The sequence below is a fragment of the Mobula birostris genome, chromosome 2, assembly GCF_030028105.1.
Source record: "Mobula birostris isolate sMobBir1 chromosome 2, sMobBir1.hap1, whole genome shotgun sequence".
NCBI classification, from domain to species: Eukaryota; Metazoa; Chordata; class Chondrichthyes; order Myliobatiformes; family Myliobatidae; genus Mobula; species Mobula birostris.
The window spans coordinates 75,752,619-75,769,668 of record NC_092371.1 but is presented as its reverse complement, the minus strand read 5'-3'; the positions used below and the strand labels follow the sequence as shown (position 1 = coordinate 75,769,668).

At 42.3% G+C, this 17,050-nt stretch overlaps 1 protein-coding gene across 3 annotated transcripts in view; it reads right to left on the bottom strand.

Annotated features, from left to right (window-relative positions):
• The window catches only part of LOC140187751 (protein NDRG3-like), a 144,981-nt gene that overhangs the window by 92,735 nt on the left and 35,196 nt on the right, over positions 1-17,050 (bottom strand). For all 3 annotated transcript variants that reach the window (XM_072243421.1, XM_072243440.1, XM_072243430.1), the window contains exon 2: positions 7,877-7,945. In XM_072243421.1, coding sequence (XP_072099522.1) covers positions 7,877-7,933 — 57 coding nt within the window. In that variant the 5' untranslated portion in view covers positions 7,934-7,945. The remainder of the gene's footprint in view (positions 1-7,876; positions 7,946-17,050) is intronic.

The following is a 17,050-nucleotide window of genomic DNA, read 5'->3' as shown; positions in this document are numbered from 1 at the left end:
GTGTTATTTTAGGTTTTGTGTGTTATTTGGTATGATTTGGTGGGTTATTTTTTGGGTCTGGGAATGCCCAAAAATTTTCCCATATAAATGAATGGTAATTACTTCTTCACTTTACGCCATTTCGGCACGAAAGATTTCATAGGAACGCTCTACCTTAGTGGGGGAAATACGGGACAAGGGCGGTCCCGCACGGGGCAAACCAATTTAGCCCAATATACGGGATGTCCTGGCAAATACGGGACAGTTGTCAACCCTATGTTGAAGTTCAACAGTGCGTGACAGGGAATGAGGAAAGGTGCAGCTGACTCATATCATTTCCTCGCAGTCCGGTACCAGTCCACAGCCCGGTGGTTGGGGACCACTGCGATACATATATTATTTTATGTATTCATGGTAATTCATGGAGTAACAAACACACAACAGGCGTAACCACACATCGCAGCAGCAGAGGGAAGTGGGTGGTGGTTACATCCTAGAGGGGGGAGAACCAGGCTATGGGTCCTCCTCTAACTTGGCTTCTTCTTCAAGGAGGCGTTGAGATTTGACTGCCTTTTCTTAAGTTTCCTCTCATGAAGCAGTTCTCGGAAGCAGGAAATCATGTCGAAAACACTTCTCTTTGCCTTATTGCTTCATTCCCGATCAGGTTCATTATCCATGAACATGATTTGTGCAATTGTGGTGATGCTAGTGCTGAGGAATTTTGTGGTGAGGTTTCTTGCTGGTGTTTCCTCTTCTCCATTCATGTCCTCAGATTCACCCAGGATGCGTTGTTCTGCCAATTCTCGAAGCTCGTCATTATTAAGGCTGTCACTGTGAGAATGCAGTAACTCAACATCACCATCATTAACACTGACAAAGGTAGTGGGCTCTAAAACTGGACATTACTCCTTGATCCATTGGCTGGAGTACTGAAGTGGTGTTGGGTGGAAGGTAAACCACTTCTACAGGAATGCAGGTCCAAACGATGTCAAGGTTCTCAGGGCGGCCTGAAGCATAATCGAGCACCAACGATGCTTCAGGTTCAAGGTCATGCTCCTCACAATACCGCTTCAATACTGGACGAAAATGTGAAATAAACCATCAACCGCCACCCAGGCTTTCTTTTTTGATTTCCAAATCATTGGTGACTTTAAAATGCCTTTGTGTTTCAGAGTGATACACAGTCATAGGTTTAACTTAAAGTCACCCTTAGCATTGCTTCCTAGCAAGAACGCTACCGGTCCTTTGCAGCCTTGAACCTAGATGCATGTTTCTCTTCTCGGAAAATGAAAGTGTTGTAGCGTGGGTGAAATCACTGGAGAGGCAGAGTTACTGGTAGATACAAAGCAGCTTCTTTATTCGACACAACAAGGTACAGCAGGCATCTTACGGACAGAGATGCTTTCGGTAGGAAGGTCTGCTAGCCCAACATGGGCTCAATATTTATACGCTAAACACAAAGGCAATCGCTACTTAAAAATTTATAGACAATGCTTCCTTTTGAAGCTACATACAAAAAACACACCCTCTGACGTCATCCTTTCCTTCGGACGCCAACATGTCTGGGTTGGTAACCACAGTCTTTAGGAATGCAAGTTAAATCCACAATACATTTATTTGGCATTTTACGTGTTAACATAGAAGATGATTAATATTTATAATGTATAAATAATACTGTCTTCAAAACTACAGCATCTGGTCAAACTACGGTGCCAGAAGCATCTGGTATTCACACCTTTTTAGGAAGCGCATTGTTGTGGACTCAATCCAAAGTACTTTGTCAAATAGAAGTCTGGTGGCCAAAGTCATTTAAGTGTAAACAAATCATCTACCCAAAAAAAATTCACTCTAACAGAAAGTACAAGAAGGCATTCTTTTCCAAAATAGGCATGTTTCATCCACATGGAAGACAAGCTTGGGAGATAATCGTCCTTTTCAATTATGGCCTTTGGTGTTGCAGGGAAGTCCTGGGTTGCCTGCTGTCTGCAGTAGCTGCTTCACCAGAGATACGTATGCTATGTGGTGTTTAAATCTATCAAACCAACCTCGGCTGGCTGTGAATGTTACCAACGTATCTTCTTCTTTTTCTTGGATATGATTGAAGATGCTTCTTGCCTTTTCCATTATTATCAGCTAGCTAAGGGCACGTTTCATTGTGTTTGGTCATCCACCCATATACTTAGTCTATTTTCCATTTTTACAAGCAAATGACTCCTTGAACGAGTCACCCTCATTGATGATAACTTTGTTGCAAAGGCTTTTATCTTGTCTTCATTTTTTCAATAATTGTTCTGATCGTCGATGTGGCCACTTTCAAAGAGGCACCAACATCAACCTGGCGCTCACCAGCTTCCAAGTGCCGTATCACTTGCAATTTCACATCCATGCTAATGCTTTTTCCCAGACACCTTAGATGCACCTTAGCACATCACACAAACCAATCTTCCGTCCTTGGACTCACTTTACACTGCACGCCCTCGGAGCAGTGCTGCCAGGATAAACAAGGACACGACCCACCCAGCCAACACACTTTTCGCCCCTCTTCCCTCCGGGAGAAGGCTCAGGGGCTTGAAGACTCATACGGCCAGATTTGGGAACAGCTTCTTTCCAACTGTGATAAGACTGCTGAACGGATCCTGACCCGGATCTGGGCCGTACCCTCCAAATATCCGGACCTGCCTCTCGGTTTTTTTGCACTACCTTACCTTCCTTTTCCTATTTTCTATTTATGATTTATAACTTAAATTTTTAATATTTACTGTCAATTTGTACTCCAGGGAGTGCGGAGCGCAGAATCAAATATCGCTGTGATGATTGTAAGTTCTAGTATCAATTGTTTGGCGACATAAAGTATAAAGTACTACCCTCACTGGGAGTTGAAGGCCATTCTCCAGACATTATGGGTGAAAAAATGGAATAAACTGGCGTGGGAGTAAGAACGTTTACACACCTGGGGGAGGAAGAGCATGAACTAACACGTGATTGACTGTGAGTGACTCAGTGCGTATGTAAAGCGCTCTCATTAGCTGATTGAATGTTTATCGTAATGGCGGCCTCTCGAGAAGTTTTAAGTGCTGTTTAGAATGAATAGTTGCCTTTTTAAAATGTCAATAAACCACTGAATAACCATGTTGTAACAAATCAGCACCATGCTAGGTAGTGTTTAGTGGGGAAAATCTGTAATTTACCCCCTATTATGTATTGTATTATACTGCCACAAAGACAACAAATTTCACAACATATGCCAATGACATTAAATCTAATTCTGAAAACTACACTCAGTGGCCACTTTATTAGGTACCTCCACTGAGTGAATGTTCATAGTCTTCTGCTGCTATAGCCCATCCATTTCAAGGTATGATATGTTGTGTGTTCAGAGACGCTCTTCTGCACACCACTGTTGTAACGCATAGTTGTTTGAGTTACCGTCGCCTTCCTGTCAGTGTGAACCAGTCTGGCCATTCTCCTCTGACCTCTCTCATGAAACAAGGCATTTTCCCCTCACAAAACTCCCGTTCACTGCATGTTTCTTTTTATTTTTCAAATCCTTCTTTGTAAACTCTGGAGACTGCTGTGCATGAAAATCCCAGCAGATCAGCAGTTTCTCAGACCTCAAACCATCCGGTCTGGCACCAACAATCATTTCACAGTCAAAGTCACATACATCACATTTCTTCCCCATTCTGATGCTTGATGTGATCAACAACTGAACCCTTTGACCATGTCTGCATGGTTTTATGTATTGAGTTGCTGCCACATGATTGTCTGAATAGATATCTTCATTAACGAGCAGGTGTATCTAATACATCTAGATTTGGCAATGGAGAAGATGGCGGCGCGACACAGCACGCGTGGCCACTCCGGAATGATATCATATTTGTTAAGTAGGTACCGTGCACAATGCTGATTTGATGGAGACAAATGCGAGAAGTACGGAGGAACACCTGGAGAAACTTCTGAAATGCCCACTTCACTGCCGGTGCTACAGTGCGATCGAGAATCTCCGGAGGGGAAGGCCCTAAATCCTCGGCTTTGCCTGTTGCTTGGCGGCCGGGGCCGGGGTCGGGGTCGAAGCGCTCGGCAGAGATGGTGCTCGGTGCTCGGAGTTGGAGGCTCAAAGTTTTCGGACAGACTCAAGAGTTGGCTGTAGTCGGGTGCTTTCAGGGTGCCGCATGGGCAAGTTTGTGGCGCTGAAAGTTCATGGGAGGGAGAGCTTTTCTTCCTTCTACCGTCTTTGTGAGATGATGCGACTTTCGAGAGACTTTGAGACTTTTTTTTTAACCATGCCCATGATCTATTCTTTTATCAAATTACGGTATTATTTTACACTGTTGTAACTATATGTAATAATTACGTGGTTTTTGTCAGTTTTTCAGTCTTGGTTTGTCTTGTGTTTCTGTGATATCACACTGGAGGAACATTGTATCATTTCTTAATGCATGTATCACTAAATGACAATAAAAGAGGACTGCGTGTCCTCATAATCTTAATCCAATAATCTAAAGTGACTACTAAGTGTAGTTTTTTTTAAAAAAGTACTAGAACCCAAATCTAAAGTACACAGGTGGATCAATCTTGATTATTGGGATTGCGAATACTGCAACAGAATTCATCCCTGGACCACTGAGATGTTGCTTCTGGAAGTGTTTAGATTTTATTCCCGATTTTTGGCTCTTATTTTAGTTGGTCTTCTTGAGGAAAGTTTTAGTCTATGATTTGCAGTGCCATAGAACAACAAAAAAAATGCCTAACACTCCTTTCTTCCACATTCCTTAGGCTATTTATCCTCCCAGGCTTCGGTGACCAGGTTGCTTCACCGCCAGGCATGCACGTACTCAAAGTCCCTGCATAGCGACATTTAGATTTGTGACTCAGCAGTCACATCCAAAATATTCCACTGATCAGGCTTCAACCTCCAACTCAATGGCCAACCTGCATTGACACACATTCCAGAAACTGAAATCTCCATTCCATTAATGAAATAGAGGGAAAAAAATATTGTAAACAACTGAATTTTATTTCCCAAAAATCACTTAATTTTGTCCCAATAATCACCAGTAGCATTGGCTCAGGGTTCCAAGGGAATCAGATTAACAGGCTCCAGCACTCAAGGATGCAAGTTTATTCTATCTTTCAAATTATAAAATGTGAAATTACTTTGTTCAAGATAACCATCTTAGAAAAATAACAATTTTCAGTTGTATAGTTTCTTTCCTGACCTCTGTGTTTGGCAGTGTAGAAGAAAGTGCAGTTAATCTGTAGGTAGGAAGATTATGACAACTGAGGAACAGATATTGGCCAGAACATTGCCGATAATATCAGTGGTTTGCTTCAAGTGAGAACCAAAGATGTTTTGAATCCATCTGAGGGAGTGTGGAGTGTGGAGTGTGGTTTAAATACTTCATACTTGTGAGTGCTCCTTTGAGGTCTCCACCGCCAAGATCTCGCCACTAGGACAGCAGCTGTTTACCTGTGCTGTGCGCCCTACATGTATTCAGAATATTACTTATGGCAATATTTTGTTCCATGTGCTGTGTATGATACACGTTTGGTGGGCGCACTGTGGCCTGAAGGAACATTTTTTCATTGGGTTGTCTACATGTATAGGCTGAAGACAATAAACTTGATGTGGCCCAGTTCACCAAGGAAAGCGATAATAGTGCATAGAAGGTTAAGGAGAACCAGCATATTGTCCAAGAATTGACAGACTCAGCGCTTTCCTACATTGCTACGTTCATTTTCCAGCCACATTCATTGAACAGAGATTTAGAATGGAAAACTTCCATGGCCCATTATCCTCCTGACTTGCTGAGTTCCTCCAGTCCCCTGTTTGTGTTATCCTCTGTGCGAGCTCAGCTAACCTAGTTCCCTTGACAGCTGCATATCGCAACAATTTGTTTTCATTTAAAAATGAGTATGATCAAGTAATCTTCCCGTCAGTCAAGCCGTGTAACTCCTTTGTTATGAGGCCCTCTGTTGGTCAGGGTCAACCATGGATGTTGCGTCCCAGATGACTCTGTGATACGCAAGCCAAGGTGGTACGATATGGAGAGCAAGCTGCTGCTCACGTGCCAGCTCATCCTCTCCACGCAGCTGATGAATCCAAACAAACGGCAGAGACCGATACAGTTTGGCACCAGCAGCATTGAAGGAGTTACCAGTCAGCATTGAACTCAACGTAGGACTGGCTTAGGATGTCCAGCTCCAGAATTTTCCCTTGGAGGTTTATCCCAAAGCCTTCCCCATGAGTGAGTGTAGCTGCAAGGCAGCAGACATTTGAGATCAGAGTTTTCCCTCTCCTAAATGAGCTGCCAACCACAACTAAAGAGCCCCATCTGCCTGAAGCCTCTTCTGTCAGGAGAAATGGTTCCACCGGGCTTAGTGACTAAGCCATATGTGAAGGCGAGGAGCTGGACTTGGTTGTCAGAGGCTATCTGAGACACACACCTCTGGGAGCATTTAATAGGTGGTGGGAGCTTATCCCCACTACCACCCCCGGCTATAACAATCTTAAAGAACATTCATTGTTATTAGTGTTTGACATTGACGAAGCACAATTTGCATGTGATTATCTTACACTTCCTGCATTTCTGGCATTAGGAAAAAATGCTTAGATTGAGAGAGATTGCTGTAGTTTCTTTCATGAGTTCAGCCTCTCCTGCTCTGGAAAATGACAATATTATGAATAACTTGACATTGCTACCACATGTATGCTCAGAACCCAAACTAACACACTGGCTGACTTCGTTGTTGATTGAAAGATTGCAGATTAGCTTTATTTGTCACCTGTACATCGAAACAGTGAAATACGTTGCCTGTATCGATGACCAACACAGTCTGAGGACCTGCTAGCGGCAAGCCGCAAGTGTTACCAAGCTTCAAGTGCCAACAAAGCACACCCACAACTTAAAAAAAACTAACCCGCATGTGTTTTGGAATGTGGGAGAAAACCTGAGTATCAGGAGTTGCCAACCTTTTTTATGCCACGGATCCTTATTATTAACCAAGGGTCTGGGCCCTAGAGGAAGCCCACACGGTTAAAGGGTGAACAAACTCCCTACAGACAGCGGGGGAAATTGAACTGTAATCTTCTGATAGATGACACTGTAAAGCCTTACGCTAACCGCTAGGCTATTGTGTCACCCTGAGCCTGAGTATTTCTAGCATGGTTTTTATTTTAACCAACTCAGCACTGACCACATTTGACCAGTATGACTTAACCTAACTTTACACGCTATAAGCACTGACAAGCCAGCGGTGGTGTAGAGGCATCAGTACTGGACTTTGAGGCGAATGGTCCCGGGTTTGAATCCGGCCGGTTCTTCGCACACTTTCCATCTGTGCTGGGTTGAGCGTCGAGCTGGCAACTCATTTGAAAGAACGGACAAAGCAAAGGAAACGGCACGGTTGTCGTCCAATGTACCACAAGGCGCGGAGGAGAACAAACAAGCATTGATCGAAATGCTTACCAATGTGGCATGGTGCATTTAAGATAATTGCTCGTTGAGAAGCTTAGCAATACTAATCATCTCAGTACAAGCTGCAGTATCAAATAAATGAGAAAATGTCTCTATCTAAAAATCATCATGCTGGACCTGCATCACATGGGTGCTCCTGGTGAGACTGGAATTATTTAACTTCATTGCCTAGGTGTAATACATTAAACACTTTGCAAAGCTATGAAGGCTCAGTCGCAGATATGGATGCAGCTGGACCAAGAACAGAATCCCTTCCTTCCAGGATTCAACCGAACAGTAATCTGATTTAATAAAACCCACTGCTTTTTAAAATTCTGGCCTTAATCGAAAATAATCCTCAAGGTTCTACAATTAACCCAACCTCTTCGCTGGTTCATCAGTTCAGTAATACGAAAGAGTCAAACAGATAATCTCCTTACCCCATCTGTCAGAAGTGGCTTAATTTCGGTCAACTGGACGTCTTGGAGTTCCTCCATCACAACCAAGTTCTAAAAAAGCACAAAAAAAAGCACATTTAGCACATAGTCCTGATACCTGATGATTATACAGTACTGTGGAAAAGTCTTAGGGACATATATATAGTATACAGCTAGGTTGCCCTAGACTTTTGCACAGTACTGTAGTAATTTTACATATTGCACTATGCTGCTCTCTCAAAAAAAAAAACAAGTTTTATGACATGTGAGTGATGATAAACCTGATGATATGGGTCTCGATTATGGACTGAGAGTGGGAAGGGGGCAGGGAGAGAGGAATCATGGTTGGGATAGGATGAAGAGAGAGGGAAGCACCAGAGAGATTCTACAATGATCATTAAACCAATTGATTGGAATCAAATGACCTTGTCTGGTGTCTCAAGGCTGACTGTGTCTGCATCTGAGTCACCCCCGCCATTGGCACTCCTTCATTGCCACCCCTGCGGCGCTCCACCCTTGCCATTCCCAACATCGTTTGCTCCCGCCAGACTTACAAAGGTGCTCTCTGCCCCACGTGGAGACACAGCTCTGTACAAAAGTCTGAGGCATTCTAGATATATACACGTGCCTAAGACTTTTGCACAGTACTATACATATTATGCAGATGACAGAAGTCGCAGTCAGCTCCACCAAAGGACTTGAATTTTTACTGAGTAACTGTCCTGTCCTTCATTAGAATTGTTTATAATATATCAGCCATTTTAACCCTAAAATCAGAAACAAATTAGTCACTAATAGCCAAAAAAAGGAGGGAGGAGAAGATGGCGACGTGACGCAGCGCGCGCGGCCGTTCCAAATGATATCGTATGTGTTAACTAGGATGCTGTGCACAATTCTGATTTGATGGAGACAGCCGTGAGAAGCACGGAGGAACACCTGGAGAAACTTCTGAAATGCCCACTTTGCGCCGCTGCTACTGTGCGATCGAGAATCTCTGGAGGGGAAGGCCCCAAATCCTCGGCTTTGTCTATTGCCGGGGCCGGGGTCGAAGCACTCGGCAGATATGGTGCTTGGTGCTCAGTGTCGGAGAGCTGGTTGGAGGCTGGGAGTTTTCAGACGGACTCGGAGTCGGACTGTGGTCAGATGCTTCCAGGATGCTGCATCAGCAAGTTTGCGGCGTTGGAGGTTCACCGTCTGCGTGAGATGATGGGACTTTCAAGAGATTTTGAGACTTTTTACCGTGCCCATGGCCTGTTCTTTATCAAATTACGGTATTGCTTTGCACTGTTATAACTATATGTTATAATTATGGGGTTTTGCCAGCTTTTCAGTCGGTTTATCATGTGTTTCTGCGATATCACTCTGGAGGAGCATTATATCACTTCTTAATGCACGCATTACTAAATGACAATAGAAGAGGACTGCGTGTCCTCATAATCTAAAAATAGAACAAAAAAAGACTGACCTCACACTGCAGACAAAATTTTTGAATCAACACTTGAAGTGAGCAGATATGAAACAAGAGAACTGAATCCATTCTTTAACTGATTCAGTTATGACTGGAATTACCAGGAAATAGTCACTCAACATCAAACATTATTGTTCCTTGAATAAGTCTTCAGCATCCATTAAAGAAGCTAATTTTGTCAGATTCTGTGATGCATTTAACATCGCTATCATTACATCTGCGGATGTGGCTGGATCCTTGCCAGGAATCAGTCAGTAATATGGTGGAATCACCAGGCTCGATGCAAAACTGAGCACACCTACATGAAACGCCGTCGCAGGAAAGCAGTATCCATCATCAGGGACCCCCACCACCCAGGCCTTGCTCTCTTCTCGCTGCTGCCATCAGGAAGTAGGTACAAGAGCCTCAGGATTCACAACACCAGGTTTGGGAACAGTTACTACCCCTCAACCATCAGGCTCCTGGGGGCGTCACGTGATGACGTGGGATTGAGACGTGTAAATCCAGCTCTCCCGTAAAAAATTAGTAAAGTACCGTTTAAACAAAACAAAGTTAATAAATACTTTCCAAAAACTATTTATAACTTTGCAAGACTACTTTACGATATGCCTCCTAAACCGCAACAGAAGTCTGTTGCTGCGAAGCCGCCGCGAGGTGGGAAGAAAAAAGGGCCTACTGCAGCGATGGAGCCTCGGACTCAGGTTAGATCTCTTTTGGAGGAGATGCGTTCTATCCCCGCCGTAGAACAGGGAGCAATGGCGGCGGTAGCGGTCTCTCGGAAGAAGGTGCCGGAAATGCGCATGCACAAATCGACACAACTCAAACTACAAGAACCGACAGCCACTGCAACTGAAAGTGACTCAGAGTCAGAACCGGATACCGCAGAGAATACAGATGAAGAAGAGGAGGAAGAACTAGAAGAGATTGGAACTAAAGGAGATGATAGAGACATAAGAGAGGCTTTATTGCAATTAACGGCTGAAGTAAGAAAAGTAACAGCAGAGCTTAGAGACATGAAGATGTGCTATAATAAAGTTATGAAAAGACAGGATAAAATGGATAAGAAGCTTCAGGAGATGGAAAGAAAAATGGAGCATATTAATGATAGAGTGGAAAAAACAGAAAATGATATGCTTGTCTGGAACACGGAAAGAAATGGACTCTTGGAGAAAGTGGACATGTTGGAAAATTTTAGTAGACGTAATAATATTAAAATTTTTGGTCTTAAAGAAGGTATGGAGGGAGGAAATCCAATAAAATTTTTTCAAAGATGGATCCCGGAAGTTTTGCAAATGAAAGAGGAGGACCGATTAATTGAAATTGAGCGGGCACATAGAGCTCTAAGACCAAAACCACAAGATGACCAATATCCACGATCAATCTTAATAAAATTCTTCAGATTTCAAGACAAGGAAAGGATTCTACAGGCAGCTGCCCAAGTTGCCAAGAATAGAAAAGGGCCATTGATGATTCAAGGGAACAAAATTTTTTTCTACCCTGACATAAGTTATGAACTTTTGAAGAGAAGGAAGAAATTTAATCCAGTGAAAAAAATCCTATGGGATCACGGTTATCAATTTATATTGCGTTACCCTGCAACCTTGAAGATTTTTTTGATTGGTGGAAAAAGAAGATTTTTTGATGATTACCGGAAAGCAGAGCAGTTTGTGCAAGACTCTCTGAATATTCACCAGGTACAAGAACAAAACCAGGGGAGCGAGATAGATTGAAGAAGAAGACTGGGTCAAAGAATGGACTTGTTGGATTTTTGAAGGTGGATGAATATATAAATATATTACTAATTATATGAGGGAGGGGAAGTAAGGTTAAAATTTGAGGAATATTAGTTGGGAATAGTAACATTAATTTTTTTTATATATATATATAATTTTTTTTGTTACGGGGGAGCTGGAAGAAGCACTGATCAATTGCTACGCTAATCATCTGTGCAAGCGTGGCTTTAGCCACAACCCGCAAAATGGAGGGGGGTAGTGTTGTGTATCCTTTCATTCACAACATTAGTGGGGGGGTATTTTATTTTCTCTTTTTTTTTATATCTCATCTATCTTTTTTTTCTTTTTGCCTGGATGATTGGGGGGGGGGGGGGAACGCATAGCAACATGGTGAAGTTCAAAGAGATTCCCCAAGGAACTATGAGAGTTGAGAAGCTAAGTAATGTTTTAGATTGGAGTAACTTTGTTAAAAATAATGACTAATTTATTGATTTTTTTGAGTTTCAATGTTAATGGGCTTAATGGACCAGTGAAAAGAAAAAGAATCTTAACACATATTAAGAAAATGAAGATAGATTCAGCCTTTTTATAGGAAACACATTTAACAGAAACAGAATATTAGGAATTAAAGAGAGATTGGGTGAATAGTGTTGTTGTAGCAGGGAGTAGCAATTTTTAAGTCAAAACAAAAATGGGAAACAGATCTGAATATTAATATTGATGAAACAAATTGGTCAAGACTGTGCCTTGACAGTATGACAAATACAATAAATGTTCGACTTAGATCAGTATAACTTTTTACACCAATTACATATTACACCACAAAAAATAAATAGATTAAATTCAAACCTATCTGATAAATGCTTTCGGTGTAATCAAGAAATTGGTACTTTTTTACATTTTACTTGATCTTGTTTTAAAATTCAACCCTTTTGGATAAATTTAAGAGTTTTATTGGGACAAATTACTGGAACTCAACTTCCACATAACCCTGTATTATTTCTACTAGGTGATATTGAGGAGATAAAACCAAAACTTAAATGGAATAAGTATCAGAAAGAATTTATAAAAATTGCATTGGCAGTAGCTAAGAAAACTATAGTTGTTACTTGGAAATCTGATCCGTATTTAAGTATGAATCGTTGGAATAATGAAATGGCTAGTTCTATTCCACTCGAAAAAATTACTTATAATTTAAGAGATAAATATGGAACATTTTTGAATATCTGGCGCCCTTATTTACAAAAGATAGGATGGCATATTTAATTGCTCCGATAAAGATCTTGGTCCCTTGGGGAAACTAACGAATAAGTATATTAAATTTATTTTGAATCCCATGGAGCATGTGGAAACCTTCCAATACCCAGGCGGTTCCTTTTTTTTCTTTCTTTTCTTTTTAGGTAGGACTATATACGGGAGGGTAGATTTTATTTTCTACGTATTCATTTTGAAAATATAATAAAAATTATATTAAAAAAGGGGAAAGGGGTGGGTAGATTTTATTTTCTATGTATTCATTTTGAAAATTTAATAAAAATTATATTTTAAAAAAACCATCAGGCTCCTGAGCCAAAGGGGATAGCTTTACTCCATTTGTCCCATCATTGAAATGTTCCCACAACCAATGCACTCGCTTTCAAGGACTCTTCACCTCACGTTCCCGATATTTATTGCTTATTTATTTATTATCTGTTGATTTGTTTTTTGTATTTACACAGTTAGTTGTCTTCTGCACTCTAGTTGAATGTCCAGGTTGGGTAGACTTTCATTGATTCTGTTATTCTATACATTATGTTGTATATGGTGACATACTACTACTTTGATAATAAAATTTACTTTGAACTATGAAACTTGCTTTATGACTTTGCTGAAGCAACAGTTCCCAAAATTACAATGATCACTCAAAACGCTTATGGAGGGGCTTATGATATAATGAGCTCTAAGCACACAAGAGGAGACTTGAACTATGCTTGGCCAACAGCCAAGGCTGCAGTTAAGGTGGAAAAGGGTGCTGTACAGATCGTCTTCAAAGAAAAAGGAAGTGAGCAAAAAACAGAGGAAGAACACGTGGAAGCTTTTGTTGCAATCCAAATGTCCCAAGACAATCCATGAGGCTCTTCTTTGGTCGGGATTGACCATGAATGTTGGGTCCCAGGTGTCTACATGATTCACAAGCCAGGGCAGCACAATAGGTGGAGCAAGCTGTTACCCAGGCAGCAGGCTCCCCCTCTCCACGCAGCTGATGACTGATACAGTTTGGCACCAGTGCTATTGCAGGAGTTGCCAGTCAGCATTGAACCCGACGTGGGACTCAGTACCAGGTTCCAGATTTTTCCCCTTGGGGTTTACTCCCAAAGCCTTCCTCATGAGTGGGTATGCCAGCAAGGCAGCAGACGTTTGAGGTCAGAGTCTTCCTTCTCCTAGATGAGCTGTCAACCACGGCTGACGAGCCCCATCTGTCCGAAGCGACTGGTTTTAAGGCGCCAGTAGCCCACCTTTGCCCCTTCAGTAGAAACTGATCCACTGGGCTTAGTAGCTAAGCCACATATGAAGGCCAGGAGCTGGAATTGGTTCTCAGAGGCCCTTTGAGACGCACACCACTGATAGCATTTAATAGGTAGTGGGAGCTTATCCCCACTATAACAACCGTAAGGAACCAAGGAGCTTCACAGTGTTTAGAACCTAAGACCTGGAAGTCTGTGGACCCAACTAGAACAAAACAAGGTGAACATGAACACAGTGTTCAGAAGGTCCTCCTCCTGTGCTGTATGACTACAACCCTCCAGGACAAATAAACATGACATCACACCACATGCAGAAGGATTAGAGTAGATGAGTGAAACCTGTTTAGAGGGAGGTTGTAAACATGAAGTGATGGGAAAGAGGCAGTGTATGATTCAGGAAGAGATACATCCCCTTTGAAAAGGGAAAGAGTCAGGATTTCACCCTGAAAACAACAAGCACACTGAACCAATACTCAGACAACAGAGCAGGTGTTATCAAACCATCTGATGTAGGAACTCAGCGGGTTGAGCAGCAACTGTGAGAGGAAAGGAAAGATCAAAGCTTTAGGTTGAAACCCTGCATTGGTACAGGAAGATAGATTTTCATCTCCAGAACAGAGATTATGAAGAGTAGCTGAAAATAAAGACCATGCAGATGCTGGAATTGCAAAATGAAACTAAAAAGAGAGCAAAAATAGTAAGGTAGCCTTCATTGTCCATTCAGAAATCTGATGGCGGAGGGGAAGTAGCTGTTCCTAAAACGCTGAGTGCATCTTCACTCCTGTGCCTCCTTCCTGATGGTAAAAGGGGGCACGTCCTGATGATGGGGGTCCTCAATAATGGACTCTGCTTTCTTGAGGCATCATCTTTTGAAGACGTCATCGATGCTGGGGAGGCTGGTGCCCGTGATGGAGCTGGCTGAGCTTACAAACCGCTGCAGCTTTTTCCAATTCCTGTGTACTGGCACCACCACACCTCACCCCCCTTCCTTACCAGACAGCAATGCAAACTGTCAGAAGGCTGAACTTTCCAGTGCCGTACTGAAACTGTTATTCTGTTACTGGAAGTGCTATTGCTGGAGGTGCTGTCTTTTAGAGAAGCTGTTAAACCAAAGGCCAGCGTGGTGATTCATGTGGATGCAGTAGATGTTACTGCCCCTCATCAGGCTAAACCAGATGTCCTTGCCAATATTTATCCTTAAGAACAGTGCTGTCTGCTTCGTTCCGCTATTCGTGAGAGCTACTGTGCAAATTAGCTGCTGTGTTCCCTACCCTTCTGCAAAACCTCCATATGGATGGATTTAACTCAGGTTGTTCCCCCCTCCTATCGGGCAGAGGATAGTGTAGTGTAGTGGTCAACACAGCGTTTTACAGTACCAGCAACCTAGGTTCAATTTCCACCGTTGTCTGTAAGGAGTTTGTATGTTCTCCCTGTGACCGTGTGGGTTTTCTCCCACAGTCCAAAAACACTAGTTGGTAGGATAATTGGTCATTGTAAATTGCCCTGTGATTAGGCGAGGGTTAAATCGGGGGATTGCTTCAGTGGCACGGCTTGAAGAGCCGGAAGGGCCTATTCCGCTCTGAATCTCAATCAATCAATAAACAAATAAACAAACGAAAGCCTGAAACACATACCACCAGGCCTCCATCCCGCTGTTATCAGACTCTCAAATGGACCTCTTGTACAATAAGACAGACTCTTGACCTCTCAATCTACCTCGTTATGGTCCTGAACTTTATTGTTTACCTGCATTGCTCTTTCTCTGCAGCTGTTACACTTTATTCTGCATTGTCGCTGCTTCATCTTATTCTGCCTCAATGCACTGTGTAATGATTTGATCTGTATGAACTGTATGCAAGACTAACTTTTCACTTCATCTTGCCACAAGTGACTGAAGACTCACACAATATTCACAGTCCATGAACAATACCTCACTATTTTTGCTCTCTTCTTGCACTAATTGAATTTCTAAAAATATATTTCTTATTGTAATTTATAGTATAATTATTTTCAAATTCTTTATTGTGACTTATAGTAATTCTTATATATTGCTCGTACAAATTTCATGGCATATGTCAGTGAACCTGATTCTGCTTACGTCTGTCCTTAAACATCTGGAGTGAGCATTGAAGCCATAACCTTTTTACCTTTAACCACAGAGACAGGTAATGGGGAAAAAAATAAGGCAAAATCTTGACTGGAGAATGGGTGTAAGAATGGTGACCAAAGTTAGTATAAAGCGCACTGAAATGGGACAGCACAGGCCCAGAGCCATCAGGAAGGAGGTACAGGAGCCTGAAGGCACACATCCAGTGATTCAGGAACAGCTTTTTCCTCTCTGCCATCAGATTTCTGAATGGACATTGAAGTCATGAACACTACCTCACTACTTTTTTAGCAATACTCATTTAGAATAAAAAATATACACACACACACATATATATATTAGACACAGACACACACACGGAAGATTACAAATGTCACTCCGCTATTTAAGAAGGGGTCAAGGAAGCAAAAAGGAAATTATAGACCTGTTAGCTTGACATCAGTGGTTGGGAAGTTGTTGGAGTCGATTGTCAAGGATAAGATTACGGAGTACCTGGAGGCATATGACAAGATAGGCAGAACTCAGCATGGTTTCCTTAAAGGAAAATCCTGCCTGACAAACCTATTACAATTTTTTGAGGAAATTACAAGTAGGCTAGATAAGGGAGATGCAGTGGATGTTATATATTTGGATTTTCAGAAGGCCTTTGACAAGGCGCCACACATGAGGCTGCTAAACAAGATAAGAGCCCATGGAATTACGGGAAAGTTACATACGTGGGTAGAGCGTTGGCTGATTGGCAGGAAACAGAGAGTGGGAATAAAGGGATCCTATTCTGGTTGGCTGCCGGTTACCAGTGGTGTTCCACAGGGGTCCGTGTTGGGGCCGCTTCTTTTTACATTGTACATCAACAATTTGGATTATGGAATAGATGGCTTTGTGGCTAAGTTTGCTGATGATACAAAGATAGGTGGAGGGGCTGGTAGTGCTGAGGAAACAGAGTCTGCAGAGAGACTTGGCTAGATCGGGAGAGTGGGCAGAGAAGTGGCAAATGAAATACAATGTTGGAAAGTGTATGGTTATGCACATTGGCAGAAGAAATCAACGGACAGACTATTATTTAAATGGGGAGAGATTTCAAAGTTCTGAGATGCAACGGGACTCGGGAGTCCTCGTGCAGGATACCCTTAAGGTTAACCTCCAGGTTGAGTCGGTAGTGAAGAAGGCGAATGCAATGTTGGCATTCATTTCTAGAGGAATAGAGTATAGGAGCAGGGATGTGATGTTGAGGCTCTATAAGGCACTGGTAAGACCTCACTTGGAGTACTGTGGGCAGTTTTGGTCTCCTTATTTAAGAAAGGATATGCTGACGTTGGAGAAGGTTCAGAGAAGATTCACTAGAATGATTCTGGGAATGAGAGGGTT